Source organism: Setaria italica, chromosome II, assembly GCF_000263155.2.
Source record: "Setaria italica strain Yugu1 chromosome II, Setaria_italica_v2.0, whole genome shotgun sequence".
In the NCBI taxonomy this organism is placed as follows: Eukaryota; Viridiplantae; Streptophyta; class Magnoliopsida; order Poales; family Poaceae; genus Setaria; species Setaria italica.
In genome coordinates, this window is record NC_028451.1 from 5,229,288 (window position 1) to 5,244,486 (window position 15,199).

The window sequence follows — 15,199 nt, forward strand, 5'->3', positions numbered from 1 at the left end:
CCGATAACCTGCCAGACTCGGCGTCAAACCGCGAGAAGAAATCGCGGTCTCCCGGTCCTCCAAACTCGCCTGAATCGCGCGTCCATCCCCTCCCTCCCGGTCTTGAGGTACGCCGGCGGCTGCCCTGCCTCCCATGCTCCCTTCCCCCTTCTAATCTTTGATTGCCATCGAGGTTTCTCCCAGCCGATCTGCAACGCTTTCATTGCACAAGACAACGAAAAAAAATCCCATCCCTTTGACCTTTAATTGGTGTTTTAGACGGAGATTCTGGGTCTTCCCAGTTTCAATCGGCAGTAGTTAGGGATTTGGCCATTTGGGTTAGAGTTGGTAGAAGATGAAAAGACAGCAAGTCAGGGTAAGGATACTCGGTAGCTAGCGTACACCGAAACATCAGTGCCAATAAGGTGCTCAGGCGAGACGCAACGAAAGATGACAAGCTACCTCCCACTAGGATCAACTGTTTCGTGTTCGCAACAACATGCCTGTTCTAGTATTGGTTTCTTATGAAGTACTGCTTTGTAAAATTACTTTTTTAGTGTCTGATGTTCGAATGTTCTTGTATGTACTTCAACAGTCGAGAATCTTCATTACTGAAAAGAGTCCAGTATAGCCATAGCAGAAACATGAAGAGAAATTCAAAAAAACACCTCTGTGGAGCAATCACCAAAAGAACTGTTCGTAAAGTCCTGCTTAGCAATCTTCCTACGGTATGTGAGTTTTATACAGAAATGAAGTATAGGAACGGAAAATGTGTTTTCATTATATGATGAAATATGTACTGTTATTTTTCCATTGTAGGATATTTTATCGCAGATCTTGTCGTGGTTGCCAATAAATGATGCTGTAAGGACAAGTATATTATCAAGGGAGTGGAAATATGTTTGGCGTGGCCACACCAACCTAACTTTTGATTCGGCTACAATGAGGAAACAATATTTTAAGGCCTCCTTTGGTTACGGGTTCATCAATGCTACAGAGTTTATTTCAAGAGTTGACACAGTTCTCCGTCAACATAGTGGTGTAGAGATTAAGCATATGGAAGTTAAGCATATGTTACATAATAAGCATGCAAATCATGTTGATAGATGGATTAACGTTGCAATTGCGTCAAAGACAAAGGAACTCATTATTGACTTAAATGGTGGGTTCAAGTTATCATTGTCCAGAGATATATCACGTGGCATATATAGAGACAAAGGAGAACCGTATAATATACCTCCACAGCTTTTCAGTGCCGACAATGGTCCATACTTGCAGCGTCTGGAGCTTACTTCTGTGTCTCTACATCTACCTGCTGATTTCAAAGGATTTCTGAACCTTAAGAAACTTACCTTAGTAGATGTGAGTATCACCGATGAAGATGTTCAGTGTATGCTATCAAGATGCAATCTTCTGGAGTTTTTCGAGATTGCCTACTGTAGAATGGTTACTAGTATTCGGATGCCTAAGCCTTTGAACCAGTTTAAGCATTTGCTAGTGGATAAATGCCCCTTACTTCAAGTGATAGAGCTGAATTGTAGTCTAACAGTACTCGAGTACACTGGTACCGTGGTTCCATTAATATTTACTTCAACTTGCAGGCTGAAAAATATACTCATTAAGTTCATGACTTGCCATGCTGCTCTTGACTACATGGTCACTGGATTCCCTAGTACTTTGCCAAGTCTCGAGACTTTGACCTTACATTGTGCACAACGCGAGGTTTGTCATATGTCCTCTAGGGTTCTGTTATTGTGCATACATTGTTATGGTCAAATTCAACATTTCCCCCCCTCTTTTCCTTCATTGGTTTGTCCTGCAGAGAATCATTTTACCTGGAAAGACTTTCATATTTACTCATCTTCGGCATTTGAGGTTGGAATTAGTTCTGCTTGGTAATAAAAAGAGACACACTGATGTCCTTGATTATGCTTATCTCTTGGAGGTCGCTCCTTTCATGGAAAAACTGGAGCTGCTTGTAAGTTTGCCTCATTGCAATTTTCAGAAAAACATATTTTCTTTTGAACAGATTTGGATAAGCAATGCCAATGATAATAAAACTATAGAAGGCATAGTACCATATTTTTGGCTGTTGAGCAATTGTTAATGCTAAGAATATGCAATGACGTGCAATTTATTTGATTTGTATTGAACCATATATATCATTTCCCTATATATAGGCATTAACTCTACGACATTGATCATGGTATTCACAAAGGGAAATACTTCACACAAACAATTAGAGTTGGATTCTTCAGTACCTTTAACTCTATAAGTGTACTCTGTCTACTGAATGATGGAGCAATGACCATCTATTTCTCAAACAACATTTGCATGATCTGTGAACTTTCTCCACTTTTCTTATATATGCTGACCTTTTCACTAGATGTGGTTATGCTGCCAACGCCGACCATATTGCAAGGAGGATGGTGAGCTAAGGAGTCGTCCTCCACACCATCACACCCATCTCAAGTTTGTTCATATCAGCGGATTTTTCGGTCACAAAGACCAGGTGGAGCTGGCACTTCATATTCTTCGTAGTTCCATCATGCTCGAGAAGATGGAGATCAACCCAAGGGTTGAAATAGCTGACTGTGATGAATCAGAAAAACAATTTTATGAGAGGGAACAGTACGTGGATGGTCATAGAGTCGCCACCGAATATGTTTGCAAGGCAGACCACCGCAATGTTGTAGATGCAGTAAGGGCATCATTTTCATGGGGCCCTCCGCTTGACTACCGCCATGCAAGAGGAGTTCAAGGGGTCTCGCGACCACGAGGCAGGCTGTCACGCAGGCACAAAGGCTGCTGCAGGAGGCACCCTTAAAAACATGCGCAAAATGGCTGAGACTTCCCAGGCTCTGAACTGTCTGAACCCGTAGACATCGTGGCCTTCAGGTTCGATGCAAGAGTTAAGTGGATCATTAAACTTGTTGCAGGCTTATTTCTCTCACTCAAGTAGTTCTGAATTTGCTCTATGCAGAATGGATTGCGTGAATCAGTAGAAAATTCTTGATGTTTGTGCATAGTTGATCAGTAGTTGTGAAGTTGCGCTAAATTCCTGTAAACTCCTTTCAGTTTTATTCTTAATTTTATCTGAACGGTGGATGCATGTCATGAATCAGTATGAATTGCTGCCGATGCGTGCAGAGTTTCGTTGCATTCGTTTTTTACCCCAAGTAAACTGTTATGCTTTGGCTTGTTATTGCAAAAGCAGTAGTCTGTTTGCTGGGGTTTTGACTGAAGAAGTAACTGAATGATGCATTTCAACTGTTCTCTGGCATCCAGAGAATGATTCGCCTCGCTTGCAATAGATGTTTCTAAAAGTACTCTACTTGTATGAAAGTGGGAGCCAAATTCAGTTTTTTTTTATAAGAATGGTGACCTTTTATCTTAGAGATATTATTATGATTTGCATGCTAACCACACAATGAAAAAATTAGCTTATGAGACGGTTGTTTCGTGAAATAATATCTTTCTCTCCCGTCATCCTCTTTTTTTAATATGAGGAAAAAGAAAACTATGCATAGCATTGCATAAGATGATCTATGAGTCTGAGGTATATCAATGTACTTGTCATAAGGAAAAATATAATTTTTTTCTTACGAAGAACAAGAAAAATGGGAGAGAAAAGAAGACAATTAATCATTATCTGATTCCGAAGTAAGGGTTATACGCACTCATCATGACCGATCCTCCCCTTGGCAGTTCTTTCGCAGCGAGCAGCTCGGGTGCTTTAGCCGGCGACAAGTGTACACTGCGTACTGCTTGGCTGACTGCCGAGTGCCGACTCCACTTATCGCGCAACAGGCTTCTTCGAGACTTCCATCTTGCATCCAGCTGCTCTTTTCAATCCGTTTACTTTGCTAAAGGGGTGTTTGGATCCTTAAACTAAAGTTTAGGAATCTTCGGATGATAATTAGGAGAACTAAACATGAGCTAATTATAAAGCAAATTAACCAGATGGAGACTAATTCGTAAAACGAATCTATTAAGCCTAATTAATCTATAATTAGCATATGTACTGTACCATCATATTGTCAAATCATGGACTAATTAGATTTAATGAATTCATCTCGTAAATTAGTCTCCATCTGTGTAATTAATTTATATTTAATACTTCTAATTAGTATATAACATATGATGTGACAGGAAAATTTAATCCTGGTATGCAAGCACGCCGACGTCGAAGCTAGCTCCTGGTCCTGTAAAGTGTAAACTCATACTTTCGAACTCATACCTGTACTCCATCCTAAATAAATTCCTTTTTTTTTTGAGTTACAAGCGTTGCCTAAGCTAGGTCAGCACTAGTAGGATTGATACGAACGCCTTTTGACGGACTCAGCAACCACACATGTCTGCCTCTATCTACATACAGTGAGCTTCTCGTCAGCCCATGCGCATCGATGTTGACCTCCTTCCTTCATGGACAATCTCGACAGCTTGAAAGCTAGTCGATCTTGCCTTGATTTCCTGGATGATATGGCCATAAGGTCCCATTGCTTCTTCTTCGACACTTGTGACAACGTTTGCACAGTCACTTGTCATCCGAATCCTACACAGAAGAAGATCACTAGCAAGAGCCAACCCTTCCCTGCAAGCCACAGCCTCCATCGTTTCTGGCTCTATTGTGACCACAGCCGAAGCTCCCAGGAAAGCTCCAGTTATGTCGCGTGCCACTGCTGCCACTGAACCTCGCCTTGAGTTTATTGATATGGCTGCATCGACGTTGATCTTAACAAAACCCGTCGGAGGAGGAATCCATTTAGACACATTCCTCTTCTCGATCGCTCATCTTTTTCTCCGACGTACCTTGACCACCTCTAGATCAGCAATATATCTCTCCACGAAGCAGTGGGTGGATAACGGGCCGGCTCTGAAAGCTACGGCGAGTCAGCATCTACTAGTCCTCTGCTGTAGCTTTCAGTTTTGAAATTCTGCTACCAGCGTCAGTGTCAGTGGTTGGAAAATATTGAGCAGGACTGAAGAAACGATGATCCCAGTGTCAGTGTTACTCACTGCTTACTTACTGCACGATCAACTGGTCTTTATATGTAGGCTATGTGTAAGTAGTCTTTTACCTCTATTTCTTTGCTACAATGGTGAGCTAGGTATGCATTTAAGTATAGATCCCACTTTTGCAAATAAAAATCAACTATCCCACCCAATCAGTCATGAAGAGAGAGTGAGAAAATATTATTCTATTCTATATGGGTAGTCTTTAGTCGGGAAATTTGTAATTTCACCATCATCAAAATTGGGCTTCGCCCAAATGCCATCCCGCAAATGGATTTCGCCGGATTGCCATTATGAAACGGTGTCCATTCGCTACAATGCCTTTCTTCCTTTTTCTAATTCATTTTGTGATTTCAGCAATCCTTTGCTAGGTGAATGGACGCTTATGCCCTTACGGTGGACTATCCAGTCTATCTCGGCATCTCGCCCTTTCTCTGTCTCTATCTCTCTCCCTTCGCTCACCCACCGTCACGCCGACGCCGCCACCCTGACGCAGTGCTGTAGGGGCACACGCCCTCTCCTAATCCCGCCCGAGAACGCTGCCCAGATCCCTCCGCAGCCACGACGGACGCGGGTGACGACGGCGCTGGCCAGCTCAGGTCGCCGACGGCGCGGACAGCGGTCTGCCTCGGCCTGGTCCCCATCGCCAGCGAACAGCAACCCGGCTCCGCAAGGTCGCGCTCTGTCTGCCTACATGCCGGTGCTCGTGTCTCCGTCGGCGTCGGGATCAAAGTCCTAGACCACTTTTACTACACGTAGGCTAAGAGATTTCAGTACAGAGAATGACCTTACTGGAGCATGTTGCAAATCATGTGAGGCATATAGAACACATTGCCATAACCTCATAAGTTATATTGCAATATACTGCAAGGACTACTACTCATGGGCATATGTACAGCATTACTCATGGGCTCAGCTGACTTGCTGAACTAAACCGAGAACATGACAGCGAAACATATCACCAAATTCCGCCAGCAGATTTACCAAGAAATTCTGGTGAAGCATCTCAAGAAATTCCCCACATCCAACATTTTTCACTGAATATTTGTGAGCGCGGAGCACTTGGAGTAAAGAGGGACATACGGAGTAGGAAGCTCATCGCCGACTTCACCTCCGGCACCAAGATCGGCGACGACAATCACCTCCCTACGATCCATGTCGTACGCCACCAGCTTCCGGTCCCAATGCCGGACAAAGAAAACCCAGTTGCCGTCGGGATGGACGGCGACCACGCTGTACTCGACGCGGAACTGGCACGCGATCCTCCCGAACAGCTCCGGGAAGCTCACGGTGTGCTTCAGCACCCACTCGCCGGCGTCGTGGTCCTCGAGCACCCACACCAGCAGCTTCAACGGATGCTCTTCGGAGAGCCGGCCGTGCGGCGGGCGGACGCACATGACGTAGTGCAGGCGCCCCTGCGACCGGGCGACGAACACCGAGTGCCAGTCCTTCTCCGCCACCTCCCGCCGCGGCAGCGGGATGGTCCGGCGTGTGTTCCCCTCCTCGTCGACGGCGACGAGGTTGTTCGGGCCGGTGGTGCCGTCGGTGTCGACGACAAGGTGCAGCATGCCGTTCGCGACGGCGGCGCCGGTGCCCGGCTGGATGGGCGCCACGGCGCGGCCCCAGTCCCGCCACCCGCCGTCGCGCCACGGGCCCGCCCGGTCCGTCCACGCGCCCTCCGCCGACGAGTAGGTGTGCACCGCGCGCACGGCGTCCATCTCGTCCAGCCGGAACTGGAGCAGGTGGAACGCGTGCGGGGAGGACGCGGCGTCGAAGAGCAGGTAGGTGCGCGCCACCGGCTGGGAGGTGGTGGTGGGGGCCCAGCCGGAGGGCGGGACGGCCGCCCACCGCGCCGTGGCCGGGTTGCAGACCAGGTAGCACGCCGGCGGGTGGAGGTCCGGGGACTCGTGCCTCCGGACGCGCGCCAAGAGGACCAGCCCGTCGCGGGCATCGACGATCACGTCGCGGAATCCCTCGCCGGTGGGCGGCGCCGGCGGGAGGAAGGGGAAGGTTGCGTCGATGAGCGGGGCGGCCATCCTGGAGACGTTGATGAACCGCCGGGTGATTACCCGGTTCGAGACCGCGGCGTGCGGGCACGTGCGGTGCGAGCTCTCGGCGCCATCGCCGCCGCCGTCCTCGCGGCAGCGCTCGCACACGCCGCCGATCTCGGTCCCGGCGGCGGCGGTGTCGTCGTCGGTAACGTCGGCGCAGAGGAACCCGGCCAGGGTCTGGGCGAAGCGCACGCGGTGGAGCGGGTCCGTGACGAGGCCGCACCAGGCCTTGGAGACGCACTTGAAGCGGTGGAGGGACTTGGCGGGGAGGAGCTCGAACATCTCGACGAGCGCGTCGTCGGGGACGCGGGTGCCGGACGCCGCCGCCGCCGCCGCCGCCGCCCGCAGCTTGGATCCGTGGCCGTCCATGCTGGCTAAGGATCGGAGGGGATCAGCTTGCTAAACGCGCCGTCGGAGAGGTGGTTGGGGATCGCCGCCGGCCATTGAGTGATGATGAGGTGGCGCCAGCGAGAAGCAACGGGTGGGGAAAGGACCGAGAGAGAGGAGGGGGAGGAGCCTTTATTGCGCCAGGCCGCCAGCCGCCAGCGTTGACGGCGAGAAGAAGACTTCGCCGCGGCGCTTTGGGCTTTCCACCGCCCGCGCCGCGCCGCGCCGCGCGAAGCCACGGAGGCCGTTGGTTTGCTACGACGTGTGCGTGACTAGGAAAGCAACAGGCAACAGACAGGACAGATGGAGATGACAAGCGCGTGAGCGTGACCAAATCGGCGCTTTCGATTTGGCGTGGCAGATGCATGGAGTCCGACGATGGATCCACGGAGAAAGCTTGGCCACTGACGTCAGGGTTGATTGGCTGTGGCACATGCGGGCCGAGCTGTCGGCCCCGCCGGCGCCCATCGCCGTAGCGCCAGCGCACCGCCGGCAAGGCCGGTCCTGAGATTTGGGAGGTCCGGGGTGAAAATAAAACTCGAGATCCTTTCATATAAAAATTATAATAAATATATGTGAAATGTTATCAATAAATACTTAAATGTATCTAAAAGTAATATTCATATCAAATTATTTATACATGTTACCTCAAAAGTTTCTTCTAACATTCCTCGATGCAAAGTCACTTGTGATAGGGTTGATGTCAATCTCATGCAACAATTTCTTCTCGATGCATAATGTTGCCAAACCATTTAATATCTCTTGAGTCATTGTTGATCTCAAATAGTTCCTCAATAACTTCAACTTTGAAAAACTTCTTTCAACCAATGCGACAGTCACAGACTCAGTAAATAAGAGTCGGTAAGCAATGGAGACATTAAGATAACTATCCATATCTCTGACATGCTCAAAAATCTCCATAGCAGACATTACGTCTTTTCCTTTTTCTTTTCTCGCAGCCTGATTCATATTTTCTAGATGACATTATGTCCCACAGTGCTGAAATTTTTATAAATACACAATAGTTATAAATCAGTTGAGATTGAATAACTTGTGATAGTGAATTAATAATTAATGGTATGGAGAATTGGGGAAGTGGCAATCGAGCAGCGTACCTGGGTGCCGGTGCAGTCGAACAAGAATAGCCTGATCTTGTCCGGCGCAGTCGAACAGGAACAAGAAGAACACGCGCACGATTCACGACTCTGGAGAGGATCGTGCGCGCATGCGACGGGAGCTGGCGCAGCACAACAACAGCTTTTGGCGTGTTTTCGGCGGTGGGCCTGGGCGGCGTTGCAGCGGTCGAGAAGTAGTCGAGTGCGATCCGAATAAATCTAATATTCTAATCGTGTACGTGTTTTAGCCTGTGCAAATTGCAATTGCTGACTCGCTGTGTGCATTTGCCTTTAGGCCAAGGAGTCCTGGTCACCTACGATTGAGTATCTGACACCTAGACCTAGGGTGGGGCCCCTAGGATTTGGGGGCTCGGGGCAGCCAACCCCCCTTGACACCCCAGGGCCGGCCCTGGCCACCGGTCACCGCACACGGGCACGGCGGGCCATCGCAAGGTTGTTGCGGGCGAAAGAAACACGGAGACGAGCACGATCAAGACAAAACGGCCGACGATGACGTCATTAGTCTGGTCACTAATGTAAAATCTAGGCGAGAAAACATGGACAAGAGAGTTTCCAAGAATCATCTCTCCAAATTGCAATACTAATCTATTCCCTCCGTCCCAGAATACAGCTATGTTTAGACTTTTTCAAAGTCAAACATTTTCAACTTCGACTATGAATAGAGAAATAATTATAGAGACTAATAACATAAAAATAATGTTAGTAGATTTATCATGAAACCAACTATTACAACATATAACCTTTCCTATTTGAAATAAATTATTTTTAAAGATATTGTTGGTCAAAGTTAAATTAACTTTTAAAAAAACTAAACATAGCTATATTTTGGGATGACGGGAATAGGCGAAAAGAATTCATGGACGAGAGAGTCCCCAGGAATCATCTCAAACTTCTGGTCATATCCGCTCGAACATACGCTTCAGCAGACACATTCCTTATGCATTTACCTGAAGACAGGGATGTGCCTTGTCTGAGTCTGTATAAGCTGACCAAGGAAAGGAGAAATAGAACACGAGAAACAAAGAAAAGGAGCAAAACAGAGCTTGTAACACATAACGATTAAATTCCTCCCTCCCAATATCCAAACCCACCTCGAGAAAAAACCTATCTGCTTTTCTTTGAAACCAAAACTTCAGCAGTCCAAGCACCTCAGAACTTTTGAAACAGGCTCACAAAGACACAGCTTCAAAAGAAGATTAAAAAAAAACCAAACATCAGAATAGTATGCCATGCAAATGACAGTAAACTAATCCACATCATCTCCCAGTATCATGGCAACTAATCCAAACACGACGATTAGAATAACAGAAGTCTTCCATCAGATCCATAATAGTAGCATTACATTACATCCAAGCAAATAAAGAAACACCAAGTATCTGGTTTCCAAGGATCTAAATACTTTAAATAGCTAGAGAGGAACATCAAATAAGGCTGCTTACACACAGCATTCTAGTTGTATTATCTTCAGGAACAACTGATAAGTTGACTGCATCTTCCCTGGTGCACCCTTAAGAACTTGTTGATTTCAGGTGCTGCAACTAGCTTGACATATAAATTGGGCCAAAAACAGAGGGCCAAACCACAATCAAAGTGTACCAGCTATAATATCAATTGGTTTCATTTAAACAGGCAGCAAGTTTCTCCATACTTGGGGATCAATCCAGTTGAATGTCTCCACGAGTACCCCAAAAGCAAGCATGCATTTCAGTACTTGTTTGCAAGCACCGATGAATCAAGGTAACAGGGAACATATGGAGTGAAAAGACCATGGCTGCTTCTGGGAGTGTGGAAAGCATGCAACTCCTTGCTGTCCATGTCATACGATACCAATTTATTGTTGAAGTGCTGAACAAAGAAAAGCATATCGCGATCTGGATGAATGGCGAGCACATTGTACTCGTAACCATCAGTGCAGCATCTTTTCCCAAACAGCTCCAAGAAGCTCACCTTGTGCTTGAGAACCCATTCATCGGTATCATAGTCCTCAAGTACCCAAACACACAGTCCAGATTTACGTTGCAAGCGGCTGCTGCCTTCCATCTCCACATCTTCACTCACGCAATGCAGTCGTCCTTGAGATTGACCAATAAGAAGAGCAAACCTGCCACAGTTACCTGGCAGGCAGATGCTCCTACAGCTCTTCCCTTCCCCATCCACTGCAGCTATCACATAGTCATTCTTCTGTGAATCGAAGATGATGAAACGCAGCATACCATTCAGAAGGGCGCTGCCCGGCATGGGCCTCACTATCATGGCTCCACCATTAACCCATTCTTCCCATCCACCTCCTTCCTGCCATTGCTGCCGATCCTCGTCAGACCTGTGAGTCCAAACCCCGGTCTCGGACGAGTACGTGCGCACCTCAATCTCCCCCATAAAACCATTCTGCCAGATGTGGACCACGTGGAAGTGCGGCGACATGGCCGGATCAACAATCAGAAAGATGGTTGCTTCTGTTTCGGAAACTGCATGGGAGCAGGAGCGCCCAGCGCTGGGCACACCCACCCATTGCTTCGTGGCTGGATTGCACACGATGTAGCCCAGCGTGCCATATGCTTCCGAGATCCTGCCGTTTGCAAAGAGGAGGTGCCCATTGCAGCAACCCAAGAGCCTGATTTCGTTCCTGACCGTGGGCTGCTTCGTCAGGATGGAGAAGGAAGGGTCACCGAGAGGGGAGAGTCTTCCTGGAAGGCTGATGAAGCTCCTGTTGACATGGCGGCGGGAGTTCCAAGGGGCGCCCGCGCCGCCGGCGCCGTGGCGGATCTCGGCGTCGCTGCAGATGAAGCCCTCTAGGGTCTGGGGGAGCCGCTTGCGGTGGAGGGGATTGGCGATGAGGTCGCGCCAGGCTTTCGAGACGCACTTGAAACGGTGGATGGATCTCACGGGGACGCGGGATAGGATGTCCACGATGGAGTCGTCGGGGAGCCCGGCCGCCGGCGCCGGCGCCGCGGTGCCGCTACCTGCAAAATGAAGGAGCTGGAGGTCAGGGGATACGGGCGCGCGCCTGAGAGAAGAAATGCAGCGGGCGACGGCGCAGCCGCCGGAGACGATCAGGAGCGCGGCGGCGTGAGAGAACCGAGAAGCAAAGGCCCAGCCCAAAACGAGCCCGGCTTGGGAAAAGCTCAAAAGAGAAAAAAACAGCAGGCCAGAAGGCCGTCAGCGCATCCATCTCCAAGCCTGAGCTCGGCCCACTTGCGACACAGCTGAGACTGAACATTGGACAGAACGCAAAAAAAAAAATCTAAAACGAGAGACCTAAAACGATTTTCCTAAAATGTTTTTGAAATGAAAAAAATAGGAAGCAAGATTTAAAAAAAAGAAAAAAAAATAAATGGGATGAAATTGAATCGAACCTCTAGATCCAGATCCAGATCCAGATCCAGATCCATCGACAGTGATATTGCTCCGGTCTCCAGATCCCTCGACGACGACGTTGCTCCGGCGATGCTTTAGCAACGGTTCTTCCTCCATTTAGAGTCCAAGATTTGGGTTAGGATTTTGCTATGGGGAGTGGATGATGAGGCTGGAGAGGGGCAGGGGCATCACATGCCTGATGGTGGTGGCAAGAGGTGGGTAGGATTGCAAGGTGGCACCGCCGCCCCTACTCCGTGGTTGTGGAGGAGGGCGGTTAGGTAGGGTTGGGAGGGGGAGCTCGGAGTGGCTAGGGGAGGGCGGAGGTGCGAGCGGGTGGCCGCCAGAAGCAATCAGGAGGAGGGACGATGTGGTGAGGGTGATGGCCGCCTCGAGGTTGTGTGGCTGGTGGGAGGGGTGGATTGGAGGCAGCAGTTCAATGGGGAAAGGAAGGAATGGAGGGAGAGACAGGACGCACAGAATATAAGAGAGGGAGGTGCTCTCCTCGTAGTTTTATTAAGAGAGCACATAGCCTACTTTCATGTATACATGGCTCTGAACAAAACAAGACTCCTTTTATACTTTGATTTGCAATTTCGTTGCTATGCCGTGCACACTACTATCTTGACTAGTTTAGTTATGCTTTGTATAATTATCGTTGAACCATTTCATCTGGTTGATTGCACATTCAATTACCATCCCATATCTTTTCAAACGGCTGCAACCCTCCGTCACAAATTCACAATTGAGCAAGTAAGAGGTACGGATTAAAAAGACGCTTGCATCATGCCTCCAATCTTTCCTAGTTATTCCATCTCTAATTAAAGTTTTCCATCGTACGACATCCAAAGAAATAAGTTAACCTCTTTGGAATTAAACATTTCTAGATGACCATTCGAAATCTTGGTTACTATTTACCCTGCAGAGAATTGCAGACACGACATGAAAGCCCCAGTAACTGGACATAAGAGGAAATGCATCTATAGTCCAATAACTGATCTTTTACAACTTTATCCGGAAAAGAACATACCAAGAGCAACTCCAACGGATCGAGAAAACCAACCCCCTTTCCATATATTCCTGGTTAAAGGGATTGTGAGGTTAAAACCCCCCTCCAACAGATCCCCTTTTGCAATCTCCTTTCCCTTTATTTTTTCTCAATCCCCTTTATCAATCCTCCTCTCCCCTTAGAAAGGAATCCACCCTCTCCCCTTTCCTTCTCGATTTTTTTATTTTAACCCTTTTTAATCTAAAGTTTTAAAACAGCGTAGGCTAAACTAAAATTCCAAGAAGTAGCTCTTTTGGTCATGCCACAATATCTGGAGCAACTAAAAATTGAGTCGCACCAGAGCATGTGGCGCGACCGGCCCTCCACGCTGGTGCGGCGCGCGTGGGGTGGCCGTGCTGGCAGCTGAGCTGTCATGGCTGCTCTGGCATGACTGAGTCGCGCCAGGCGGCGTGTCGTGACTCAGCACATAACAGCTAGGCCCGCCGGGCTCTTTCTTTCTCCCTCCCCACTTCTTCCCTTCCCCTTCGCCTGACCCGAGCTCCCTCTCTCCCTCCCATGGTGCCGCCCCTCCCACCCCCCTCTAGATCCTCCCCATCCCCCACCGGATTTGAGGGGAAATTGAGGGAAAATTGCTCCTTGAATGTACCTCCTCCACTCTAACCAAATAGTTTTTCTAGATTTGGTGATTTTTTTAGGATTTGAAGTGGCTAGGGTTAGGAAAGGTTTTGGGTTCGAATGGTGCTTTGAGTACGAATTGGGTATTGTTAGGTGCGTTGTATCGTTGCCTTGATCGATTGTAACGCCTGTCTATCATGTAGTTCGTATTGCATATTCAGATTTAGACGGATTTTGATGGTGTAGATGTTGAAGTTATATTGGAGAGCATGAATAAATGAAATGTAGCTTTGGGGATGTATTCATAATTCAAAAATGGTTGATTGATGTTCATGGAAATTTAGAAGTTAGTAATGGAAGAATTTATTTGTTGATAAAGATGTAGCATATTAGAATTGATTAGAAATGATTATTGCTTACTACATATGTTTTCATATAAAATTAATGCTTAGATTTTGAAGCTATGAATTGGTTACTACATATTAAAGTGATTATAGGTTGGTTGATGTTAATGGAAATGTAGAAGTTATGAATTGTGCCATATGGTCGAAGTTTTGTTTCTAAATTTATTTTGATATTTTATTTAGAACGATGGCACACCATCCGTGGTATCCACTCCTTGAGATGTTCAACGGTGAGCACCACCGTGGGAGGAATATTGAAGATCGTGTAGAGGTATGTGAGCTCCAAGTTTATGAAGTTGTAGTTAATCTTCTCATTGAGGATTGATATTAATGATGTGTTGACAATAATTTTTTATTTGTAGGTTTTGAACCCTTTACGACCCCGCACTCACACTCTTCTAGAGTGGGATGATAGGTACGCCCTGTACCTTTGACAGTCAGGTTTCCTCCTGCTTGCAACATTAGTGAAGGTGGGTTGCCGAAGATGGATAATGTTGCCCTGACAGCGCTAGTCGACTGGTGGAGGCTGGAGACACACACATTCCACCTTCCCTCCGGTGAGATGACAATCACACTTGAGGACATATCCAATGCTTTTTGGGCTTCGTGTGGACGGGCGAGCGGTGACTGGGAACATAAATCATGTTGGATGGAGGGACACGATGCATTTGTTGCTTGGAGTCTGGCCTGAAGATCCTCCTAAAGACGTGAAGGATATGAAACTATAGGATTGAGTTTGGCTTGGCTGGTCTAGCACTTTGGTCATCGCCCACCCGCTGCTGCTCAGGAGGGAGTTGTTGCTAAGTACACCCGTGCATGGTTGTGGCATATGGTATCTGAGTTCCTATTCCCTAATTCTAGCGGGGAACACTATTTCTTGGATGCGGCTACCAACCATTAGGCAAGAGTGGGAAAACATTCGAACTTGTAGCTAGGGGATTGCAACTCTTGCATGGTTGTATCATCAGATGTGTGATGCCTGCAGGAGGACCAAGGCTAATGCTAATCTTGGTGGGTTTGCCTACCTTCTCCAGTTGTGGATATGGGAGCGCCTTCTAATAGGCCGGCCAGAACGCCACGCATATGGTGCACGTACTATGCAACCCAATATATCTTGTTTCCAAGCATGTGTTATTTTAGTAATCTTCGATTTGGTAATGTGTTGCAGGATTTGCCATATGGCGGCGACGAATCCTTGGCTACTCGCGTATCTTTGGAACAATGTTTCTACCGTCCACGGCAACCCAGGAC

At 47.6% G+C, this 15,199-nt stretch overlaps 3 protein-coding genes across 3 annotated transcripts; 1 reads left to right on the forward strand and 2 right to left on the reverse strand.

Moving 5' to 3' along the window:
- The first annotated feature begins 27 nt into the window (after positions 1-27).
- On the forward strand, positions 28-3,080 carry LOC101756708 (putative FBD-associated F-box protein At5g38570). The gene is made up of 5 exons (XM_012843935.2): positions 28-107; positions 575-707; positions 799-1,701; positions 1,802-1,957; positions 2,366-3,080. Exons 2-5 carry the CDS (start codon positions 624-626, stop codon positions 2,804-2,806), a joined length of 1,584 nt encoding a protein of 527 aa, XP_012699389.2. The 5' UTR covers positions 28-107; positions 575-623; the 3' UTR covers positions 2,807-3,080.
- Positions 3,081-5,796: 2,716 nt separating this feature from the next.
- Positions 5,797-7,628, reverse strand: LOC101755739. Its single transcript, XM_004955649.3, has one exon. It carries the CDS (start codon positions 7,413-7,415, stop codon positions 6,030-6,032), a length of 1,386 nt encoding a protein of 461 aa, XP_004955706.1. The 5' UTR covers positions 7,416-7,628; the 3' UTR covers positions 5,797-6,029.
- Positions 7,629-10,273: 2,645 nt separating this feature from the next.
- On the reverse strand, positions 10,274-12,040 carry LOC101757125 (putative F-box protein At5g42430). The gene is made up of 2 exons (XM_004958956.1): positions 11,923-12,040; positions 10,274-11,679 (listed from the first exon to the last, which is right to left on the reverse strand). Exons 1-2 carry the CDS (start codon positions 12,038-12,040, stop codon positions 10,274-10,276), a joined length of 1,524 nt encoding a protein of 507 aa, XP_004959013.1.
- Between the last annotated feature and the right edge of the window lie 3,159 nt (positions 12,041-15,199).

Bases quoted from the DNA above. Each gene is read 5' to 3' on its own strand.
- LOC101756708 (XM_012843935.2), top strand. From the start codon at position 624: ATGAAGAGAAATTCAAAAAAACACCTCTGTGGAGCAATCACCAAAAGA. The intron at 708-798 runs GTATGTGAGTTT...TTTCCATTGTAG, and splicing joins TGCTTAGCAATCTTCCTACG to GATATTTTATCGCAGATCTT. The intron at 1,702-1,801 runs GTTTGTCATATG...TTTGTCCTGCAG, and splicing joins TACATTGTGCACAACGCGAG to AGAATCATTTTACCTGGAAA.
- LOC101755739 (XM_004955649.3), bottom strand. From the start codon at position 7,415: ATGGACGGCCACGGATCCAAGCTGCGGGCGGCGGCGGCGGCGGCGGCG.
- LOC101757125 (XM_004958956.1), bottom strand. From the start codon at position 12,040: ATGGAGGAAGAACCGTTGCTAAAGCATCGCCGGAGCAACGTCGTCGTC. The intron at 11,680-11,922 runs GTTCGATTCAAT...GCTTTTCCCAAG, and splicing joins ATCTGGATCTGGATCTAGAG to CCGGGCTCGTTTTGGGCTGG.